The sequence below is a fragment of the Cricetulus griseus genome, chromosome 6 (assembly GCF_003668045.3).
Source record: "Cricetulus griseus strain 17A/GY chromosome 6, alternate assembly CriGri-PICRH-1.0, whole genome shotgun sequence".
Lineage (NCBI taxonomy): Eukaryota > Metazoa > Chordata > Mammalia > Rodentia > Cricetidae > Cricetulus > Cricetulus griseus.
The window spans coordinates 148,267,706-148,291,443 of NC_048599.1; the positions used below are offsets into that span (position 1 = coordinate 148,267,706).

At 38.8% G+C, this 23,738-nt stretch overlaps 2 protein-coding genes across 2 annotated transcripts in view; one reads left to right on the forward strand and one right to left on the reverse strand.

The window, feature by feature from the left end:
* Positions 1-23,738, reverse strand: part of Dennd1a (DENN domain containing 1A) — a 1,920,886-nt gene that overhangs the window by 639,084 nt on the left and 1,258,064 nt on the right.
* On the forward strand, positions 5,437-6,381 carry LOC100767185 (olfactory receptor 50). Its single transcript, XM_027423585.1, has one exon. It carries the CDS (start codon positions 5,437-5,439, stop codon positions 6,379-6,381), a length of 945 nt encoding a protein of 314 aa, XP_027279386.1.

Here is a 23,738-nt window from a genome sequence, read left to right on the forward strand (position 1 = left end):
ACTTTAATCCCAGCACTCAGGAGGCAAAGGCAGGTGGATCACTGTGAGTTCGAGACTAGCCTGGTCTACAAGAGCTAGTTCCAGGACAGCCTCCAAAGCCACAGGGAAACCCTGTCTCGAAAAAAGAAAATGGTTCACTTCCTGTCATCCAAATCAAGGAAGTCCCTTTACTTACCACCACTGCCTCTTCATCTACTGTGCCAGTCAACAAGGTGAAATGGTGTGAGCCTTATGGTAAGAGTACTCCAAGACATGGAGATGGCATTCTATGGCAGTTTTAGTCAAGTTCCTGTGCTCACTGCCACCCTGTTCCCTGAGAAGGATATCATGACTCAATCTTCCTGAAAAGATTTTTAACAAAATTGACTGGAATCTGGGTTCTGAATAAAGAATATTAAATACAACCAGCAAATAGACTGAGACAAAAGTCAAATTATTAAATGGAGATTGAAAACTGTGGAGAAGAAATAGAAGCTTGGAGAAAAGTGTATCAAGGTTCTAGATGAAGAGGAATCTAAGAAGTGAACAAAAGATTAAAAAGACAAATCGAATTTATATCTGAATGGAAGGCTGGAGCTGTCATGGCTACATTCGTCTGCTGGAAGAGAAAAATCCAGAAGGATGAGTTGGTTTTGTTTTGTTTTTTTTCCTGAAAACTTGTGATGATCTGAGACAAATCTGAATCTGTCTGGATGAGGTTTTGAGGAATTCTGAAGTATTTTATGTTTTCAGTTTGAAGCCTGACTTGAGAGAGAGAGAGAGAGAGAGAGAGAGAGAGAGAGAGAGAGAGAGAGAGAGAGAGAGAGCTGCTCTTTCATCAGACTAATCCCTTGAAGAGGGTGAACAAATCCACTTTGAATGTCTATAGATCCAAGAAGTCAGGAAACACAGTTCCCCAGAGCCTTGTTATTGAACACTTAAAATAACTGATTCCCCTCTGTCTCTATTAGAATAGATCAAATTAGTACAACATTGGCCTCTGTAAAATCTGAGATGTTTCACTGTTTTCGTTGTACATTAAACACTCTTGCCACTGATCAATAATGCCAGCTATAGCAACAGTTCTCAGCCTGTGGGTCACAACCCTTTTGGGGTTGCATATCAGAGATCCTGCATGTCAGACATTTACATTACAATTCCTAACAGTAGCAAAATCATGGTTATAAAGTAGCAATGAAATAACTTTATGGTTGGGACCACCACAATTTGAGGAACTATGTTAAGTGTTGGGTAGGCTGAGAATTGCAGGTCTGTAGTAAAGCATGGTTTCTAGGAAGGTTTACCTGTCTCTGTGAACAGGGCCCCTCTGCTCAGAAGCTCCTTCACTATAGAAGTCTAAATGTGTCTACCACTTTTTCTTAAAAGTTCCTCACACTTCTGATTAAGGACAAAAAATCACCTATTAAATTTAACCTACCTGATTACATTCTATACATGATTTTTAATAGACAAAACCTGCAAACAGAAGAGTAATAAGAGTAACAAAAGTTTAAAAGTTGGAAGCCGAATGGACCAGTGAGCCTGAATATTTCCATCATTGAGAGACTGAAATTTAAATACTTCCCCAGCTGTAGACCTCTGAATTCCTCTCTATTTTAACTTGAAAAAAAGTTAAACATCAGAAATTTAATTTGGAGTTGGCTCAGTGATTAAGAGCACTTGCTTCTCCTACAGAGGACCCAGGTTCAGTTCCCAGAGCCCACACGGTGTCTCACAACATCCTGTAACTCTGGATCCATGGGATCCAATCACCTCTTCTGACCTCTGTGTGCTCCTGGATATACACAGTGAACATACATACACATATGCACATGCACATAAAAATTAGCTTGCTGTTGTCATCCATAGTCTCTGGTCCTTGTGGGCACAATAGGGTAAGTACATATAAATTGACAGTGCTTGAGACATCATGAATAAGACCTATAAAACCTGAAGCCACATAAAATCCCAGCGTTGGGGTGGGTGTGGGCATGAAGTCTTATTTGGAGCTAGTGGGAATAGATAGCTTCCAGAAGAAGATTTGGTTTTCTTCAAGAACATGGCCCTTGGTAGAGTCACTGCAGTGGATGGTCACACACCTAATAGTGTATAGACACACCAATGAGCTTTGATGGATTTTTAAAACTTGAGGACACAAAGTTGTGAGGGTATGAAATGGGAAGTAGATCCGGGATGAAATGGGAAAAGAATTGAAGATACAATATGAAATTCTCAAAGACATAATACTTTAAAAAAATTACTGAGCATGGTATCGTTTGACTATAGTCCCTGCAGTGGGGAGATGGAGATAGACCGTCTCTTGGGCTAGCTGACCAACAATCGAGTGAGCTACAGTTTCAATGAGAGATATGGTCTCAAAAAAGAGCTAGGAAAACAGTGAGAAAGACACTCCTGCATTGAACTCCAGCCTCCATACACGTGTGTGGGCATCATGTGTACTCATTCACATCCTGCACATGTATACCCCCACACCACACAATGTCTTAAAGTAAGCAAGAGACTTTGCTTCTCACTCTTAACCTTCAGTTTGGGTCATTACAGACTCTCAATTACATTTTCCTTGAGAGAAGCTGAAAAGCAAAAATCTTTGTGAACCACCAAGTTCCTGATGGTTATTTTGTCATTAATAGCATGAGTTATCCAAGGGTAAACCCTCATGTGTTCTTCAGTAAGTAGCTCCACTCCCAGAGGGGCCCTAGGCAATAAAGCAATTATATCCTACGTTTTTTAATTTGGGCTTGGTATGGGAGTGTTGCCCCCTGGGTCCTCTTGAAGGTTTAAAAAATTATGAACCATGCCAATTTTTCAGGAGTTCTGACCCAATGTATATTGCTGTATCTATCTTGTTTTGCTGTGAGCTTATAATTCTTTTGCCTACTGAAGTGTGATCTGGAGGTCCTTAGAGGTACTGTTTTACCATCCTCTACATCACCTTGAAATAAATGGAAGAATTTTGCCAGGTTTTTAGTTGAAGATATTTGTTCTCATCACCTAAGAGGTCCTATGAAAAAAGGCATAGAGGCAGATGTTGAGTGATGATTGAACTGTCTGTGCATTTGTGTATATCCACAGTGTGATATTAACTGTGAATTCCATGTCTAATATAGAATGTCAATAACTCAAAATGGAAATTTGTCTTCAACTGACTATCCAAATTTTGAAATGATAGTATAAAACCTAATTATATATAATAATTTCATTCAAAATTAGTCTGTATCTATTTCTTGAGAAGAGAGTGGAAAATATCCCCTCTTGTTTATCTTTATCTCTCAGTATATTTTGGTGAGCTTTCTTCCAAATTTACTCCACATCCCTTCAATTTCATTCATTTTTTGCTGCCACAATCCAAGCATAAGTGGGTGTTATGTCTAAATTATTGAAGCAATCGTGTATTCCTGTGGAAAACACTCAGCAACTCATTTAGATTTGTGGTTACTTCTTTTATTAAGCACTTTCTTGGGTGCACCAATAGTTCCCACAGCTCTGTAACTGGAACTAGAATGTTCTACTGATCTGGAAAGGATTTCCATAATCTAGATTCTCAGTAATCCTGCAACATGAAGCCGCTGTAGGCTGCACATAGGAGCGAATAGTCTGTTCTTCATGTGCCCTAACCTTCCTGTCACCAGACAGTGCACTAGAGCGCCTATCAGCACAGTTTTCAAAAGCAGCCTAAAGAATGTTCAATGTCCTCAACACTCCAGCCTCTGCAATTTCCCATTTATCAAATCATGAATCTAAGCTCCTCCTGAATCCATTTTTAGGAATTCACAAAACATATATAAATGTTACAATGAGGAACTAATTAGCATCTTCATTATAATAAATTGTTTATTATTAACATGGGAATTGGTAAAACAACTACGTACATCTAAGGTAAGGGTGTTACATTAAAAATATTTAATAATTAGATTGAAAAAGTAGAAATTCTAAAGGAGATTATATTCATTCAAGGTAGGAAAAATTGTAAGGAAATATAAATTTTATCTCCAAAATGAATGGTGAGCTGTAATATAAGCCATCTCAAGCAAAGCTCTCAAGTACAAGCTCTCAAAAAAAGCATTCAGATTGAATAAGTCTTTACCAATTAATTGAATATGGATTTATTTATTACTGCAATTATTTTTATTACATTTACTGCATGTGTGTGTGTTGGGGCGTCTGTGTGTCCATGTGTCTGTGAAAGTCATGATGACCTGCATATAGATGTCAGAGGACATCTTGTGAGAGTCACTTCTCTCTTCTATCATGCGGGTTCAGGGGATTCTACATATGGTGACAGGAAGCAGTTACCTTTACCCAGTGAGCAACATCACAACTCTGAATTCTGCTTTAATATTGACACTTTTCAATGTTCACTTTATTTTATTGGGACAATTTTCTTTTTTCTTTTTTTCTTTTTGGTTTTTCAAGACAGGGTTTCTCTGTGTAGCTTTGGAGCCTATCCTGGCACTCTCTCTGGACACCAGGCTGGCCTCGAACTCACAGAGATTCTCCTGCCTCTGCCTTCCGAGTGCTGGGATTCAAGGCATGCGCCACCAACGCCTGGCTGGGACAATTTTCATGGGTGGTTCTAAGACCAAATGACATGGAGGATAAATAAAGAAGTTATCATTTATTTTTAAAAAGTTGGAAATGTAAATTAGAGAAATATCAGTTAAAAACAGCTTCAAAACAAAATGTTGGAAACAATGGAAAGAAGCCCTCCTTCTGTTAGGATATGTATACATTGAGAATTCCAGTTCCTCCAGCTCCTGTATTTGACTAGAAAAGTCAAGAATTTCTAGGACTTGAAAAAGAATAATGCAATAGAGTTGAGGAAATACACCACAAAGGATTTGAAGGAGAAACAGTCTTTTCCTCTATTTTCCATGAAGGATAAAGGAATTCTGAAAATACAGAGCGTGAAAAGATATTCATAAAGAACTGTAGCCAGATTACATGTGATGTCAGGCAATATTTTAGGTTTGTTCTGGAATCTTCGTACATCAAACGCATGCACTTGCCTCTAGATCTCCAATTCTTGATATGGTAAAGTATCAAAAGAGCCCAATGTGGGTCCAATCATTTTAATCCAGCTCTTGAAAATAAGGCATTTGCCCATGTGTGTTTCTGAGGCATGCATAAGGTAGACAGCTGCAGATCATCTACTTTTTCTTTAATTAACTATTTACTCACTTGACCTTACATCCTAGTTACCTAATCTCAGATTTCCACCATGAACTCCCAAAGCAATGCTTCCCATATTCTCCACAAGATGTTGGGGTGGTTTCCCTGGAGCAAACCATCACTACTTGCAAGTATTGACAAAAGCTTCTGGTTTGTGGTGAAATGAACAAACTAACTGGCTCAAACATGATAGGGCTTTTGTTGTATAATAGCCATAGGCACTTCCTTTTCACATTTCTATCTCATTTTGTTTCCAGAAAAGAGAAGATGAGCTGTGTCAGAAGGAATAACCAGAGCAGCACATCTGAGTTCATCCTGCTGGGGCTCCCCATTTGGCCACAGCACCAAGACATGTACTCAGCCCTGTTCCTGGCCATGTACCTGGCCACAGTGTTGGGGAACCTGCTCATCATCCTGCTCATCAGGCTGGACTCTCACCTCCACACCCCCATGTACTTCTTCCTCAGCCACTTGGCCTTCACAGACATCTCTTTCTCATCAGTCACAGCCCCAAAGATGCTCATGAACATGCTGACGCACACTCAGTCCATCTCATATGCTGGGTGCGTCTCCCAGGTGTATTTTTTCCTATTTTTTGGAGATCTTGACAGCTTCCTTCTCACCTCCATGGCCTATGACAGGTATGTGGCCATCTGTCACCCTCTGCACTATACCACCATCATGAGTCAGAACCTCTGTATCCTACTAGTGGTTGTGTCCTGGGTCTTGTCCTTTGTCAGTGCCCTTGTGCACACCCTCCTGCTTGTCCGCCTCTCTTTCTGTGGGGACAATACAATCCCCCACTTCTTCTGTGACCTTTCTGCCTTGCTTAAACTGTCTAGCTCAGACACCACCATCAATGACCTGGTTATCGTCACTGTGGGAGTGGTTATCATAACTGTGCCATTGATATGCATTCTGGTCTCTTATGGCCATATTGGAGCCACCATCCTGAGAACGCCCTCAACCAAGGGAATCTGCAAAGCCTTGTCTACATGTGGCTCTCACCTCTGTGTAGTTTCTTTGTACTATGGAGCCATTATTGGTCTATATTTTTTCCCCTCCTCCAGTAACACTAATGGCAAGGATGTCATTGTGTCTGTGTTGTACACTGTGGTCACACCCATGCTGAATCCCTTTATATACAGTCTGAGGAATCGGGACATGAAAGGAGCACTGAGAAACACCCTCAGCAGGACAGTGTGCTCATAGTGATGTGTGGTCTTTCCTGATTGACATAGGCTTCTCACTCCCACCCTTGTCTCCCTTTCTGAGTTGCTGCAGTTGGTGCCTCTTGATGAGGCTTCTTTTTGCAGACTGCATTTTTCAGTTAGGTTAGTGTTCTTCCTGTATAATTGAAATCAGTCTTCAAAGTCTTTGGGAAAGCTTTTCAAAACACATCTGTACATTTTCCCTCTGGTTAGCATTCATGTCTTACAGGCATTCAATATCTTCATAGTGATCCGGACTTTTTCTCCTCTTTCTGAGATAGTTTCATAGCAAAGATGTTGTTCTTTCTCATGGTAGCAATAAATGTCCTCTGAAAGGGTCACTGTTCCATTTTTATTTACTTTTATAATAGACTTGGAAAGGAAAATACAGTTTTGGGGGGTTAGAAATTTCATTTCATTTTATGTGTAGGAGTAACTTGGAAAGGAAAATATAGTTTGGGTTTTTTTTAGATTTTTAAATTTCATTTTTTGTGTAGGAGTGCTTTGTCTGCCTGTATGTAAGTGTATGACACACATGTATGGCCAGGAGAGACATTGGAGCCCCTGGAACTGGAGTTACAGATGGTTGTGAGTCTCCATATTGGGGCTTGAAATGCAACTTGGGCTGTGGAAGAGCAGTTATCTATTTATCTATATATCCTCATTTTTGTTTTAATTACTCTATTATTTATCAAATTTTATTTTTCATTTCAATTAACACATATAGCAATATCCATTTGCAGGGATCCAAGTAATGTTTGTATAAATACATACAATTTGGGTGCTCAAATCAGAGGATGTGTTCCTCAAACACATCATTTCTTTGAGGTGAAAATACTCAAAATATGTCATGTTAAAATATATAGTTTATTATCACTGTTTTTATTATACTATTTAGCAATAAAACATAGAGATTTATATCCTACGTAACTAGTATCCATTGAGGAACATTTTCCTATGCCTATGCTTTCTGTTCTCCCAAGTTATAATTTCCTGTGAATTAAAAAACTATGAGTTCAGACATACTAGTAATGTCTATACTAAATATTTTCACTACAGTCTAAGGATTAGGGAAAGGCACAACCAGATCTTCCTCAAAATTAATTAGCCTTTTCACAAAGACTTGATAAAAAGGCCAAGGTAAGATTGCAGACAGAATTAGTTTAAGCCCCAAGTGTGAACAAGAACTAGATTAGAGCCTGCTAGAGCCAGCAAGGTATGGGAGGCATGAGAGCAGGAAGCATAGAGATTATATCAAAAAGCTTCCAGCTGGTGGGCAAATTTAGTCACCAAGTGTGTATGCTGAACAAATCTGTGCAGGTTACAGGAGCCAGAACTACCTGAGCAGAGTTTTAAACAGGACTTGAGTGTGGTGTAGTTTGGCTATATTTTATTGTCTGATAAGGGAAATGTACATCTATGCATTTCCAACTTCAATAATGTATTTGCCTCTTTCCTCAGAAATCTAAAACTTTTGTCTTCAGTTCTTTAGAAAACACATCAATACAAGACAAAGACCCTTAAAGTCACTGCTGTCAGAAGATTCTGTGACATATTTTTTCATATATATATTACTCTATCTAGTTCTAGAAGCTTCTGTAACACAGGACATTAAAGCCAAGAGGTTTCTAACTAGCCCCTTTCTCAAGCTAGCAACATATGGTAGGAGTGGAATTCAAACCACTGTGTGTATGAAATCAAATCCTGAGTTATGAATGTTTTCAAAATCTTCCCAATTACTCATTTTGCCCAAAATTTTACTTTAATCTTTATAAAAATATTAATGTAACCTAGAACACACTCAACAATATAAAGAGCAATATGACATCACTAGAAACTAGTGGTTCTACAACAGTAAGAACTGAACATTCCAACACAGATAAAGTAGAAAACAACCTAAAAACATAACTTCATGAGGATCATTGAGGCCTTTAAAGAGGAACTATAACATACTCTTAAAGAAATGAAAGAAAAGACAAACAAAAAATTGGAAGAAACTGACAAATCCCTTAAAGAAAACAAAGAAAAAGCAATCAAACAAGTGAATGAAACAATTCAAGACTTGAAATTTGAAATAGAGGCAATAAAAAAAAACACAAGCTGAGGGAATCCTAGAAATGGAAAATCTGGGCAAATGATCAGGAACCACAAATGCAAGCATAAACAACAGAATATAAGAGACAGAAGAGAGAATTTCAAGTGTTGAAGATGCAATAAAAGAAATAGGTTCACCGGTCAAAGAAAATTTTAAATCAGACACATCCTTAGCACAAATTATGCAGAAAGTCTGGGGCACCATGAAAAGACAAAACCTGAGAATAATAGGGATAGATGAAGGAGAAGAAGTCCAACTCAAAGGCACAGAAAACATACTCAGCAAAATCATATCAGAAAACTTTCCCAACCTAAAGTAGGATATGCCTATGAAAATAAAAGAAGTTTACAGAACACCAAATAGACTGAACCAAAAAAGTCTCTTCACAATGTAATAACTAAAACAATAAACATACAGAATAACTAAAGAATATTAAGAGTTGCAAAGGAGAAAGGCCAGGTAATATATAAAGGCACACCCATCAGAGTTACGCCTGACTTCTCAATGGAAATAGTAAAATCCAGAAGGTCCTGGTCAGATGTTATGTAGACACTAGGGACAAGCCCAGAGAGCCCAGATTGCTTTACCCAGAAAGCTTTCAATAACCATAAATGGAAAAAGCAAGATATTCCATGATAAAACCAAATTTAAACAATACCTATCCATAATCCCAGCTCTACAGAAAGTACTAGAAGGAAAACTCCAACCCAAGGAAGTCACCTACATCCAAAAGAACCCAGGCAACAGGTAAGCTTACAGCAGCAAATCCCACAGAAGGAAACTGAACACACAATGTCATCACCACCAACAAAAACAAAAATAACAGGAACTAGCAATCACTGGTCTTTAATATCCATTAGTATAAATGGTCTCAAATCATCTATTAAAAAAGACACAGGCTAACAGATTGGATACAAAAACAGAATCCATACTTCTGCTGCATATAAGAAACATACCTCAACCTCACAGACAAACATTACCTCAGAGTAAAAGGTTGGGAAAATTTTTCGAATCAAATAGACCTGAGGAACAAGCTGGTGCAGGTGTCCTAATACCTAACAAAATAGGCTTCAAACTAAAATCAATCAAAAAAAGATAAAGAAGAGCATTTCACATTCAACATAGGAAAAATCCATCAAGAGGAAATCTCAACTCTGAACCATATATTCCACAAAGGCTCCTTCATTTGTAAAAGAAACATTACTAAAGCTTAAGTCACAAATCAAGCCCCACACATTAATAACAGGAGATGTCAATACCCCACTCTCACCACTGGACAGGGCTGCAAGACAGAAGCTTAATAGAGAAATAAGGGAACTAACAGAAGTTATGACTCAAATGGGCTTAACAGACATCTATAGAACATTCCACCCAAACACAAAAGAATATACTTCCTTTTCAGCACCTCATGGAACCTTCTCAAAAGTAGATCATATACTCAGTAACAAAGCAAAACTCAACAGATAAAAAAAATAAATGGAGTAAACCTGTGTAGCCTATTGGATCACCACAGCTTAATGTTAGAATTCAACAGCAACATTAACTTCAGAAAGCTCACAAACACATGGATATTGAACAGTGGTCAACTGAACCATCGCTGGGTCAAGGAAGAAATAAAGAAAAAAAGAAATGACTTCCTAAAATTTAATGAAAAAGACTGCACGACATAACCAAACTGAAAGCAGTGCTAAGAGGAAAGTTCATAGCACTATAACCCTACATAAAGAAGCTAGAAAAATCCCACATTAGTGAATTAACAGAACAACTGCAAGTGCTGGAACAAAATGCATCAACTCACCCAGTAGGAGTAGACAGCAAGAAATAGTCATATTGAGCACATAATCAATAAAATAGAAACAAAAGAAACAATGCAAAGAATCAATAAGACAAAGAGTTGGTTCTTTGAGAAATTCAACAAAATAGACAAACCTTTAACCCAACTAACTGAAAGTCAGAGAGAGAATATCCAAATTAACAAAATCAGAAACAAAAGGGGGAACAAAACAACAGGAACTGAGGAAATCCAGAGAATCATCAGATCATACTTCAAAAACCTGTGCTCCACAAAATTGGAAAACTTTAAGGATATGGACAATTTTCTCGATAAGTACCACATACCAAAATTAAATCAGGAATAGATAAATGACTTAAATATACCTATAGCTGCTAAGAAAATAGGAAAAGTTATCACAGTCTCCCAACCAAAAAAGGCCCAGGCCCAGATGGTTTCAGTGAAGAATTCTACCAGATGTTCAGAGAACTACTACCAATACTCTTCAAATTGTTCCACACAATAGAGACAGAAAGGACATTGCCAAACTCTTTTTACAAGGCTACAGTTACCCTGATACTCAAACCACACAAAGACACAACTAAGAAAGAGAACGACAGATAAATTTACCTCATGAACATAGATGCAAAAATAATAAAATACTGGCAAACTGAATCCAAGAACACATCAGAAAAATCATCCACATGATTCATCCCAAAGATGCAGAAATAGTTCAACATACGAAAGTCCATCAATGTAATCCACCATATAAATACACTGAATGAATAAAAAAGATCATCTCATTAGATGCTGAAAATATCTTCAACAAAATTCAATACCCCTTCATGATAAAGGTCTTAGAAAGAATAGGGAAAAAAGGAACATACCTAAACATAAAGGCAAAATACAGTAATCCAACAGCCAACATAATACTAAATGGAGAGAAACTCAAAGCAATCCAACTCAAATCAGGAACAAGATAAGGCTGTCCACTCTTTCCATTTCTACTCAGCATAGTATCCAAAGTTCTAGGTAGAGCAATGAGACAACAAAAGGAGGTCAAGGGGATACAAATTGGATAAGAAGAAGTCAAACACTCACTATTTGCTGATGATATGATATTTAGAGTAAGTGACCCCAAAAATTCTACCAGAGAATTCTTACAACTGATAAACGCCTTTATTAATGTAGCAGGGCAAAAGATTAACTAAAAAATCAATATCCCTCCTATATACAGATGATAATGGGTTGAGGAAGAAATAAGAGAAACATCACTCTTTTTTTCCAACATTTTTAATTTGAATTAGATATAGGATTGTTTTACATGACAATCCCAGTTCCCTTTTCCCACCCGCCCTCCCCTACCCCCCCAACTAAAACCTTATCTATCACATATTATTTCTGCTGCCCCTGGATGGTGAGGCCTTCCATAGGGTGTCATCAGTGTCTATTGTATCCTTTGTGATAGGGCCTAGGCCCACCCCCATGTGTCTTGGCTCAGGGAGTATTCCTCCACATGGAATGGGCTCCCAAAGTGCACACCTATGCTATGGGTAAGTACTGGACTTATACAGGAGGTCATGTAGAATTCTGAGGTTTCCTCATAGAAACCCATGTTCCTGGGATCTGGATCAGTCCCGTGCTGGTATTCCAGATATCAGTCTGGGGAGCAAGAGTTCCCAGATATTCAGGTCAGCTGTTTCTGTGGGTTTCACCAGACTGGTTTGGACCTCTGTGTTCTTCATTCATCCTTCTCTGCATCTGGGTTCCAGTTCAGTTCGGTAATTAGTTGTGGGTGTCTGCTTCTACTTCCACAGGCTGCTGGATGAAGGCTATAGGATGGCATATAAGTCAGTCATCAATAATCAGGGGAGGGCATTTAAGGTAGTCTCTCCTCTGTTGCTTAGATTGTTAGCTAGTGTCATCTTTGTAGATCTCCAGACATTTCCCTAGTGCCTTATTTATCTGAAACCAAAAATGTCTCCCTTTCTTATGATATCTCCATTCTTGTTATCTTCTATTCTTCCCCTGACTCAAACTTTCTGCTCCCTCACGTCCTCTGCATCCCTCTTCTTCACCCCTTCTCATTCTCCTAGCTTCCTCCCCCCTCTTCCTATGCTCCCAATTTGCTCAGCAGATCTTGACCCTCTCCCCTTCTCCAAGGGACCATGTATGTTTCTCTTAGGGTTCTCCTTGTTTATTAGCTTCTTTGGCAGTGTGGATTGTAGGCTGGTAATCCTTACTTTATGTCTAAAATCTGCATATGAGTGAGTACATACCATGTTTGTCTTTTTGTGATTGGGTTACCTCATTCAGAATGGTTTCTTCTAGTTCCATCCATTTTCCTACAAATTTCAAGATTCCATTGTTTTTTTCCGCTGAGTAGTACTCCATTGTGTAAATGTACCACATTTTCTCTATCCATTCTTCAGTTGAGGGGCATCTAGGCTGCTTCCAGTTTCTGGCTATTACAAACAGTGCTGCTATGAACATCGTTGAACAGATTTCCTTGTTGTATGAATGTGCTTCTTTTGGGTATATGCCTAAGAGTGGAATTGCTGGATCTTGTAGTAGACTGATTCCCATTTTTTTTTGAGGAGTCGCCATACTGATTTCCAAAGTGGCTGTACAAGTTGGCACTCCCACCACCAGTGGAGGAGTGTTCCCCTTTCTCCACATCCTCTCCAACATGAACTGTCATTGGTGTTTTTGATTTTGGCCATTCTGACAGGAGTAAGATAGTATCTCAGAGTTGTTTTGATTTGCATTTCCCTGATGGCTAAGGATGTCGAACACTTTCTTTGTGTCTTTCAGTCATTTTAGATTCATTCCTCTATTGAGAACTGTCTATTTAGTTCTGTACCCCACTTTTTAATTGGATTGTTTGGTGTTTTGGAGACTAGCTTCTTGAGTTCTTTGTATATTTTGGAGATCAGCCCTCTGTCAGATGTGGGGTTGGGGAATATCTTTTCCCAGTCTGTCGGCTGCTGTTTTGTCTTGCTGACTGTGTCCTTTGCCTTACAGAAGCTTCTCAGTTTCAGGAGGTCCCATTTATCAATTGTTGACCTCAGTGTCTGTGCTACTGGTGTAATGTTCAGGAAGCTATCTCCTGTACCAATTAATTCAAGGGTATTTCCCACTTTGTCGTCTAATAAGTTCAGTGTAGCTGGATTTATGTTGAGATCTTTGATCCACTTTGACTTAAGTTTTGGGCAAGGCAATAGGCTTGGATCTAACTGCAGTCTTCTACACAGAAACATCACTCTTTACAATAGCCACAAATAACATAAAATATCTTGGGGTAACTCTAACCAAACAAGTGAAAGACCTGTATGACAAGAACTTTAAGCCTTTGCAGAAAGAAATTGAAGAAGATAACAGAAAATGGAAAGATCTCCCATGCTCTTAGACAGGTAGGATCAACATAATAAAAACAGCCATCCTACCAAAAGGAATCTACAGATTCAATGCAATCCCCACCAAAATCCCAGCACAATTCCTCATAGACCTGGAAAGAACAATACTCAACTTCATAGGGGAAAACAAAAAACCCAGGATAGCCAACACCATCTTATACAATAAAGGATCATCTGGGGATATCACAATCCCTGATTTCAAGTTCTACCATAGAGCTATAGTAAAGAAAACAGCTTGGTATTGGCATAAAAACACACATATTGTCCAATGGAATCAAATTGAAGACACTGATATCAACCCACATACCTATCAACACCTAATTTTTGACAAAGAAGCTAAAAATATAAAATGGAAAAAAGAAAGCATATTCAACCAATGGTGCTGGTATAAGTGGCTGTCAACATGAGAAGAAAGAAATAGATCCATATCTACCACCATGCACAAACTCAAGTCGAAATGGATCAAAGACCTCAATATAAATACATCCACACTGAACTTCATAGAAGAGAGAGAGAAATGCCCTTGAACACATAGACACAGAAGACCACTTCCTAAAGAGAATACTAGTAGCATGGACACTGAGAGCAATGATTAATAAATGGGACCTCCTGAAACTGAGAAGCTTCTGTAAAGCAAAAACACAATCAACAAGACAAAATGGCAGCCTACATATTGGGAAATGATCTTCACCAACCCCACATCTGACAGAGGGCTGACCTCCAAAATATACAAAGAACTCAAGAAACTAGACATCAATCTACCAAATAATCCAGTTAAAAATGGGGTACAGATTTAAACAGAGAATTCTCAACAGGACAATCTCAAATGGCAGAAAGACACTTAAGAAAATACTCAACATCCTTAATCATCAGAGAAATGCAAATCAAAACAACTCTGAAATTCCATCTTACACCAATCAGAAAGGCTAAGATCAAAAACACCAATGAAATCTTATGCTAGAGAGGTTGTGGAGAAAGGGGAGCACTCCTCCATTGCTGGTGGGAGTGCAAACTTTGTGCAGCCACTGTGGAAATCAGTATGTCAATTTCTCCGAAAATTAGGGATCAACCTACCTGAAGCCCCTGAAATATCACTGTTGAGCATATACCCAAAGGAGTCACATTCACACCACAAGAACATTTGCTCAACTATTTTCATAGCAACATTATTTGTTGTTATATCCAGATCTTGGAAACAACCTAGATAGATACCCCTCAACTGAAGAATGGATAAAGAAAATGTGGTACATTAATAAGATGGATTACTACTCAGCAGTAACAATGACATCTTAAAATTTGCAGGCAAATTGACAGAACTAGAAAAAAACATCCTGAGTGAGGTATTCCAAAACCAGAAACACAAATATAGTATGTACTCACTCATAAGTGGATACCAGACATAAAGCAAAAGATACCCAGCCTATAATCCATAACCCCAGAGAAGCTTGAGCCCTCTTCCAGAAACAGATGGAAGCAGATGAAATCCACAACTAAGCATTGGGCCAAGCTCTTGGAGTACAATCTAAGTGAGGGAGGAGCAATAATATGAACAAAGGAGTGAAGACCATGATGGGGAAACCCACAGAATCAGCTGACCCAAGCCAGTGAGAGATCACTGACTCAGGTCTGACAAATGGGGAACCTGCATAAGACTAAACTAGACTCCCTTAATATAAGTGACAATGTGTGGCTGGGATAATGTATGAGGCCACTGGCAGTGGGTCCAAGATCTAACACTAATGAACAAACTGACTTAGTGGAGCCCATGCTATATGGAAAGATACCTTACTCAGCCTAGACACAGGATTGTGGGGATGGGGAGGAGGAAAAAAGGGGAAAAGAAAACAAAGTCTTTGTGAGTTTATTTTGGTCTGATGGTCCTGAAAAAAATCCCTGCCTACAAATCTTAACTCTTTGAACTGTAGTGAACCACTGCTGTATCTCACTGTGCTTTTACCTTAAATTTCAATGCCCATTAATAAAGGAAAGCAGAAATAATTTTAACCTGTGTTTATTTCTTACTAGTATACAGCTAATGAGTAAAACTATCTGAACTACAATTCCCTCATTATCAGAAATGGCTGACTATCCACCAAGTTTCCTGGTGTCAGCTTGCCCCAGACGGGACCTTTTCTAACCATAGAGTCGCATCTAAATGCCATGACCTAGTATGAAAAGATGTTATTTCCTAACAATGAATTTTGTTTATTTTATATTTTCAGAGTCACGGTCACTCCCACAACCTCAGTGGTTCCCTGAGACACAGACTGCTACTGCACAGAGAGGAACAAGAGGTGAACAGCTGAACAGCCCACTCTCTAGTCCCTGGGCCTGGAGGAAAAACTCCAGCATCCTCTCCCACCCACATCAGGCTCACTAGCCAATCAGCCGGCAAGCCTCCTACAGGCAGACTACACCAGCACCACCCTATCAGACTTAATAATCTCCAAGACCACTGTGCCTCCAAATCCACCCATCCCCAAAGACCTCAGTGGCTCCAGAGGCACAGACAGTGACTGCACAGAATGAATCAACAGCAGTTCCCTTAGACAGAGAGAGCATGTACAGCCATGGGTCCAAGAGAAGATCCAAGAGACAAAGAAACCTACTGCAAAGATTGGACCAAGAGCCAGCACCAATCAGAGGAAGAGATGGGTAGACACCAGTATAAGAACACATTCAACAAACAGCTGACCTGAACAAGAGGAAGTTCATGGTCCCCAGACTGATAGCTGGGAAACCAGCATAGAACTGAACGTGGGTGTCAGTGAGGAGGTCTTGGAAATCTATGGGGCCTCTTGTAGTAGATCAGTACTTATCCCTATCATAGGAATGGATTTTGGGAGCCCATTCCACATAGAGGGTTACTCTCTCAGTCTAGACACATGAGGGGAGGGCCTAGGCCCTATCCCAAAGGATATGACAGACTCTGAAGATCCCCCATCGAAGGCCTCCCTCTCCCTGGGGAGGAGAAAGGGTATGGGATAGGTAGGGTGTTATTGGGGGGGCAGAGAGGAGGGGAGGGAGAGAGAACTGGGATTGACATGTAAAACAATCTTGTTTCTAATTTAAATAAAAAAGAATACATTCAACAACCTAAAGAGAATATGGCAACACCAGAACCTAGTGGTCCTACAACAGTAAGATCTGTGAAGACAGATTTTCTGTCCTGCCCCATCCTGCTCTCTCGCAACTCATTCTCTGTTTTCCTCCTCCCAGAATTATACTAGTCTACAGATTCAATGCAATACCCATCAAAATCCCAACACAATTCTTCACAGAACTTGAAAGAACAATACTCAACTTCATATGGAAAAACAAAAGCCCAGGATAGCCAAAACAATCCTGTACAAGAAAGGAACTTCCACAGGCATTATCATCCCTGACTTCAAGCTGTACTACAGAGCTATAGCAATGAAAACAGCTTGGTACGGCCAAAAAACTGACAGGTGGATATTGAGAAATGCAATTAATGCGGATTGCAATGAAGTCAGAGCTAGTTTGAAAACCAGGTGGTTTATTAGGAAAGTACCCACGTGACAGAGCCAGTCCTGTACAACCAGACAGATGAGGGAACAGAGAGAGCCACATTCATGCAACCCTCATATTTAAAACCTTGCTAAGTCACTCTGACCACACCCAAGTGTGCATGGTCAGCCTCACCTGTGCCAGCCCTCAAGTGGGTGTAGTCAGCATTTCCTCCTACAATTTCCCTTTTAGTCTAAAAGAGGATTAAAGCTTAACAGTGTAAATTATCTATAATTAACAATCATAAGGGTGAATAACAAGAAGTTATAATAATCTACTAATGTCACATCTTAACTATATCTATTCCAACTAAACCTTAACGTCATCTGAAAGAGATGTCCAAGCATGAACACCTCCTTCCAAACCCAACCTTAAGCAATAGGAACCTAGCCCTAACTAGGTGTCAACAGTGGGGAAAGGGGGCATAGTATTCTCCATGCTACTTCCTGCTGAACTGGGACAATGACAGTCTTGTGGGGTCCTGTGGCAAGAAATGTTAGTGTGATGAAAGTCCTGAATGGGTTCTATCCAGTCCGTGTCTGGTGGGAAATGCTTGATTGAAGGTCCAGGTTGAAGTCCTTATCTTGATTTAAGTTGTTGTGTTGATTGAAGTCAGTACCCCAAAGTTCTGGCCAGAGTGTCAGTTGAAACGAAGCAAGCTGGATCCAGTGTACTCGAGGAGGCGTGGCCCATTTTCTTTCTGGAGTGTCCAGGGATTGCTGTCATTGCTTCACTGGCTGTGTGGAATTCAAACATAAAAGTTAGCAGAGAAATTTTTGCATATATATATATATATATATATATGTGTGTGTGTGTGTGTGTGTGTGTGTGTGTGTGTGTGTGTGTGTGTAAAGGCAACAATGGGAAAATAACAATTATGAAGGAATGTATACCTTGAGAGAAAGAGCCAAGAAAAGACAAATGACAGTTCCTAATTTTTCTCCTATCCTGTATTACATCAATTGTCTTCTTGATATAATACAGAAACTCTGAAGTTTATTTTAACAACATGCTTGGATTTAGAGGAGGAAAGCCAAATCCAACTGTAAAGCCAGCACTGATTTAATTGAATAGAGACCAGGAAGTAAAGAGATGCACATATTTCAAATTTCCAAATTCTGGAAAATGAAAAACATCCATCTTCCAAAACTCATTTCTTTGAATGCCCTTAGGATTACAGCCTACTGGCAATGGAGCTTGATTATAAAAGAAACAGGTAGGACAGTTTCTCACTATCTCCTTGGCTTGTTGCCAAGTGTTGGAGAAGTCCTTTTTCAAACCTTTGCTATTTACATGATGTTTCTTGTGAAATTCTGAGGCTTCTAGCATACTTCCTATTAATAAACGATCAATCTCATCATTGCCTTGTGCTAGTGGGCCTGACAGACACTTATGGGATCTGATATGTGATATATATATTATATATATATATATATATATATATATATATATATTTCCCTTCCTGATTGTGTCCTGTAATTGTATAAACAGTGAAGTTAATTCTGTATTATCAGGAACAAATTCTTCAGTCTCAATATGTAAAACGACTCTCTCTGCATATTGAGAATCAGTAACTGTATTAAGAGGCTCTGTAATATCCATAAGTACCATAAGAATTGAGTATAATTATGCCTTCTATAGAGTGATATATGGACTTTGAACTACTTTACTTACCTCTCCAGAGGTAACTGATTTGTTAGCATCAGTGTAGAAAGAAATAGTAGTTTGTCTTACAATACGTGGAAGGACCCAGATTGACTTTTTTATTAATTTAATTCTGTCAGTTTTGGGATAATTGTTGCTAATTGTTCCCAATAAGTCAGTAAGAGCTATCTGACAGTATTCATTATCCTTCCACAAGGAGGAAATTGCCTCATTAGTTAAAAGTACTATAATATTTGCTGGATCTTTTCCAGTCAGTTGAAAGAGTCTTAATTTGCCCTTTAGAATCAAATCAGAAATCTTTTCTATGTCCATCTTTAGCTTTTTATTCTGTTTATATGGCAGAAATATCAATTCCAATTAATATCTTCCCTCTGCATCAGAACCCCTGAAGGGTATTCTCTGGATGGTAAGATAACCAGAATACAGTTTAAATTAGGGTCCATACAGTCCACATGTGCATCCAGTATTCTGCTTTTCACCCATTGTAATTCTTTTTCTGCTTCATCAGATAATATTCATGGACTGATTAAGTCCTTGTCCCCTTTAAGGGTCATTTTTAAATGATTTAAGTCATGTCCTTCCACATCAATTATTGTCTATAGTTGAGAAATTTCCCCTAGCAGCTTCTGAAGACTATTAAGAGTTTGATAACAATCCCTTCTAATTTGTACCTTTTGAGGTCTGATTCTTTGTAAGTGTATCTTGTAACCTAAATAATTAATAGAATCTTCTCTTTGTATCTTTTCTGGGGTAATCTGTAACCCCCAACATGGCAGAACTTCCTTCATCATTTCAAACATACATTCCAATGTTTCCTTATCAGAATCTGATAATAAAATATCATCCATATAATGATAAAGATTGGATTGTGGAAATTTCTTATGAATTATCTCTAGAGGTTTTTACACAAAGTGCTGGCACAAGGTAGGACTATTTAGCATTTCTTTGTGGCAAAACCTTCCACTGAAATCTCTTAACTATGAATTATTGAGAGTTGGTACAGTAAATGCAAATTTTTCTCTATCATTTTCTTGTAACAGTATTGTTAAAAAACAATCTTTCAGATCAATGATCTGCCATCTGTTAGGAATCAAGGAAGACAATGGCATTCCAGGCTGCAGAGAGCCCATTGGCTGAATTACTTTATTGATGGCTCTCAGGTCTGTCAGCATCCTCCACTTACCTGACTTATTTTTAATAACAAATACAGGAGAATTCCAAGGGCTGGTAGATCCTTCTATATGCCCAGCATCTAGCTGTTCCTGTACTAACTTTTCTAAATACTCTAGTTTCTCAGAGGTCATAGGCCATTATCCCACCCAGACAGGTTCACCTGCAAGCCACTTTAAGGGTAGGGCCTTTGGCTGCTCCAAAGGCTTATTATTTGTACTTTGTTTCTGTACAGCCTGGATGGTTGGTAACTGTTTTCTATAGTGCCTTACTATATCTTGTCCACCATCTAAAGATTGTATATAATTTGTATCTAATACTGGAGGAATATTAATCTGGGTATTCCATTTCTGTAACAGATCACAACCCCAGAGATTTATAACTATATCTGCTACATATGGTTTTAACCTTCCTTTCTGTCCTTCTGGTCCAATGCAGACAACCCAATTAACACTCTGCTGAACTCGAGACAGAGTTCCAATCCCTAAAAATTGTACATTCACCTCTCTAAGAGGCCATCTCTGAGACGAGGACTTTTGGGTAATAATAGCTATGTCTGCCCCAGTGTCCACTAAACCAATAATAACTGCATTATTAATTGTTACTTTCAACTGAGGCCTCTTTTCATTAGTAGAAGTTTGCCAAAATATGTGTTTTTCATCTCCTCCAGTCACTTTTGATTCCTCATTACCAGCCAAACTACCATCTAGGTATTATCATTTTTTTCAATAGGCAATGCATTACTTATTTGTCCTTGGAGAGATTGTCCTCCACAGTGACTGGGAATGACCAGACTTTTCTCTATGTGGGAGACTTCGAGAGTCCCCTCAAGGAGTTTCCTGATTGTAACAGGTTTCCTTGCATGTCTCTGGTCGATCTACATTCATCGATCCAGTGCCTGCCCTTACCACATATACTACACAATCCAGAAGGCAGAGGCCTTTTGTATGAGATATTGTTGGAATTGCCTACAACTCCTCTTAGTATGTCCTATTCTGCCACATTTGACACATTTAGGTTCCTGGTGCCTTCCTACCCAAGTTCTTTTTCCATTACAGTGACATCGTCTGGTCTCTTGGTGCCTATTTTGACCTCTGTAAGTTACTTTTTTCTTCCCAAGTTCCTGTGTCATTACCTTGAGAATATTTAACCTCTTGGGATCTCTTTAAATCTTTTGAGATTGCTTCTCCTACCCAAGCTCCTGTATCTTCTACATTATAGCCAAGGTTAGCTGTATGCAAAACCCATTCTTCCAGCAAAGCTGATATTATCTTTAAAGACACAATTATTCTTTAGCATATTGGGTTAGCATTTTCATACACTAAGAGTATACAATCATTTTCCAGGTGCTGGGTCTGCTACCTGTAACCCTACTGCCCTGGATAGTCTTTGTAAAGGTCATGAAACTGTTCCATTGGTCCCTGTTCTATCTTTGTATGGGTTTCTACTCCTTCTCCTAGTTCACAGATCTTGTCCCAGGCATTTAAGGCTGCTGTCCTGCATAAGGACTATGTATGTTCATCATATCCAGCCTGAATCTATGAGTTAGCATAAAGACCCTCACCAAGAATCTTATCTAGGGGAGCCTCATAACCTTTCTTTATTCCTTGAAGCCCAAGAGCTTTTGCTTCCTCCCTCCACAGAGCTCTCCACTGTATCTGAGATGAATTTTCGAGCACAGCTGATATTAGGCATTCCCAACCCATGGGCATCACCCTATTAAAGGTTGCCCATGAATTTGATAATTATTTCACAGAAGGTCTATGGAGACCACATGAAACAACAGACTCCTTAATTCCCTTATGGTCTTTCATTTGAATGGGTTCCCACTGATATGCCATCTGACCATCTGGATGTTTTGCAGATGGCAGTTTTTCTGTCATAATTGCTGGAAACACCATTGGTGTACTCATAACAACCTTAGGAACATTTTCCTGATGCTTGAATGGAGTAGGTGCATCGGATTGGGAGTAATTTGATTCTGTGTCATCCAAAGCTTGTAGTCTCATGTAGAGATTGAATTTCATTAGTCATGTTAGATTCTAAGAGTTTCACATAATCAATAATAGAATATTTTATTTAAATCTTACTAAATGTTAATGGGCTAAATATTGTAACTATAGTTCTTACTTGATAACTGTTTTATTATATATTTTACTATGTTAATGTTAAAACCTTCTTTTTATTTTAGACAGAAAAGAGGAGATGATGGGGGAAGTCCTTGAGAGTGTATGTTTGTCTTATTGGTTGATAAATAAAGTACTGTTGGCCAATAGAGAAGTAAGATAGGTGGGACTAGCAGTCAAGGAGGATTCTGGCAAATGTAGTAAAAAGAAGTCTTGTGATCCATGCAGGAAGTGACATAGCAGGCAGACTCAAATATAAGCAGGGACAAGCAAGAAATTGCTCTCTTCCTCTTCCTCCTGCTTTCTTCTCTGGAGCCAACATGTGAGCCTGACAAGAGAGGACACATGCCTCCAGTGTCCTTGATCAGATAAGTCTTTATAAAATAAATATATTAATAATTATGTTTGATACTTAAGACAGAGATAGCAGATAAGATAAGTCATTAGCCAGCAGCATTGTAATTAATATAAGACTGTGTGTTATTTCAGGTATACATGGTGGCGGGGCTCAGGTGACTTGGTTGAAAGACTTATCATTACAGGTGGATCAATGGAATTGAGTTGAAGAACCTGATATTGATCCACAGAACTACAAACCCCTGATTTTTTGACAAAGAAACTAAAATGGGAATATAGAAAAAAGAAAGCATCTTAACAAATGGTGCTGGTATAACTGGATGTCAACACATAGAAGAATGCAAATAGACAAATATATGTCCCCATGCACAAAATGAAGTCCAAATGGATGAAAGATCTCAACATAAATCCAGCTACACTGAACCTCATAGAACATAAAGTGGGAAGTAGCCTTGAACACATAGGCATAGGAGACCACTAACAAAATATAACACCCATCACACAGACACCAAGAATAGCAATTAATAAATGGGACCTCATGAAACTGAGAAGTGTTTATAAGGCAAAGGACACAGCCAATAAGTCAAAACAGCAGACTATAGAATCTTAACCAATCCCACATCTGACAGAGGGCTGATCTCCAAAATATACAAAGAACTCAAGAAACTAGATATCAAAATACCAGACTATCCAATTTAAGAGAGAAAAAATGCAGCACTGATCTAAAGAGAATTCTCAACAGAACAATCTCAAATGGCCAAAAGGAACTTAAGGAATTGCTCAACATCCTTAGCTATCAGGGAAATGCAAATCAAAACAACTCTGAGATACCATCTTATACCTGTCAGAGGTATATGGAGAAGATACGGAGTAAAAGGAACATCCCTCCATTTCTGGTGGCAGTGAAAACTTGTACAGCTGCTTTGGAAATCAGTATGGAAGTTTCTCAGAAAATTGGTAATCCATCTACCTCAAGACCCACCAATACCACTCTTGGGCATACACACAAAGGATGCACACTCATACCACAAGGACATTTGCTCAACTGTGTTCATAGCAGCACTAAACATAATAGCTAGAACCTGGAAACAATCTAGATGTCCCAAAATGTGACATCTTGAAATTTTCAGGCAAATGGATGAACTAGATAAAACCATCCTGAGAGAAGTAACCCAGACCCAGAAATGCAAACATTGTATTTACTCACTCATAAGTGGGTATTGAACATAA

Excerpts from the sequence above, each read along its gene's own strand:
- LOC100767185 (XM_027423585.1), top strand. The coding sequence starts at position 5,437 with ATGAGCTGTGTCAGAAGGAATAACCAGAGCAGCACATCTGAGTTCATC.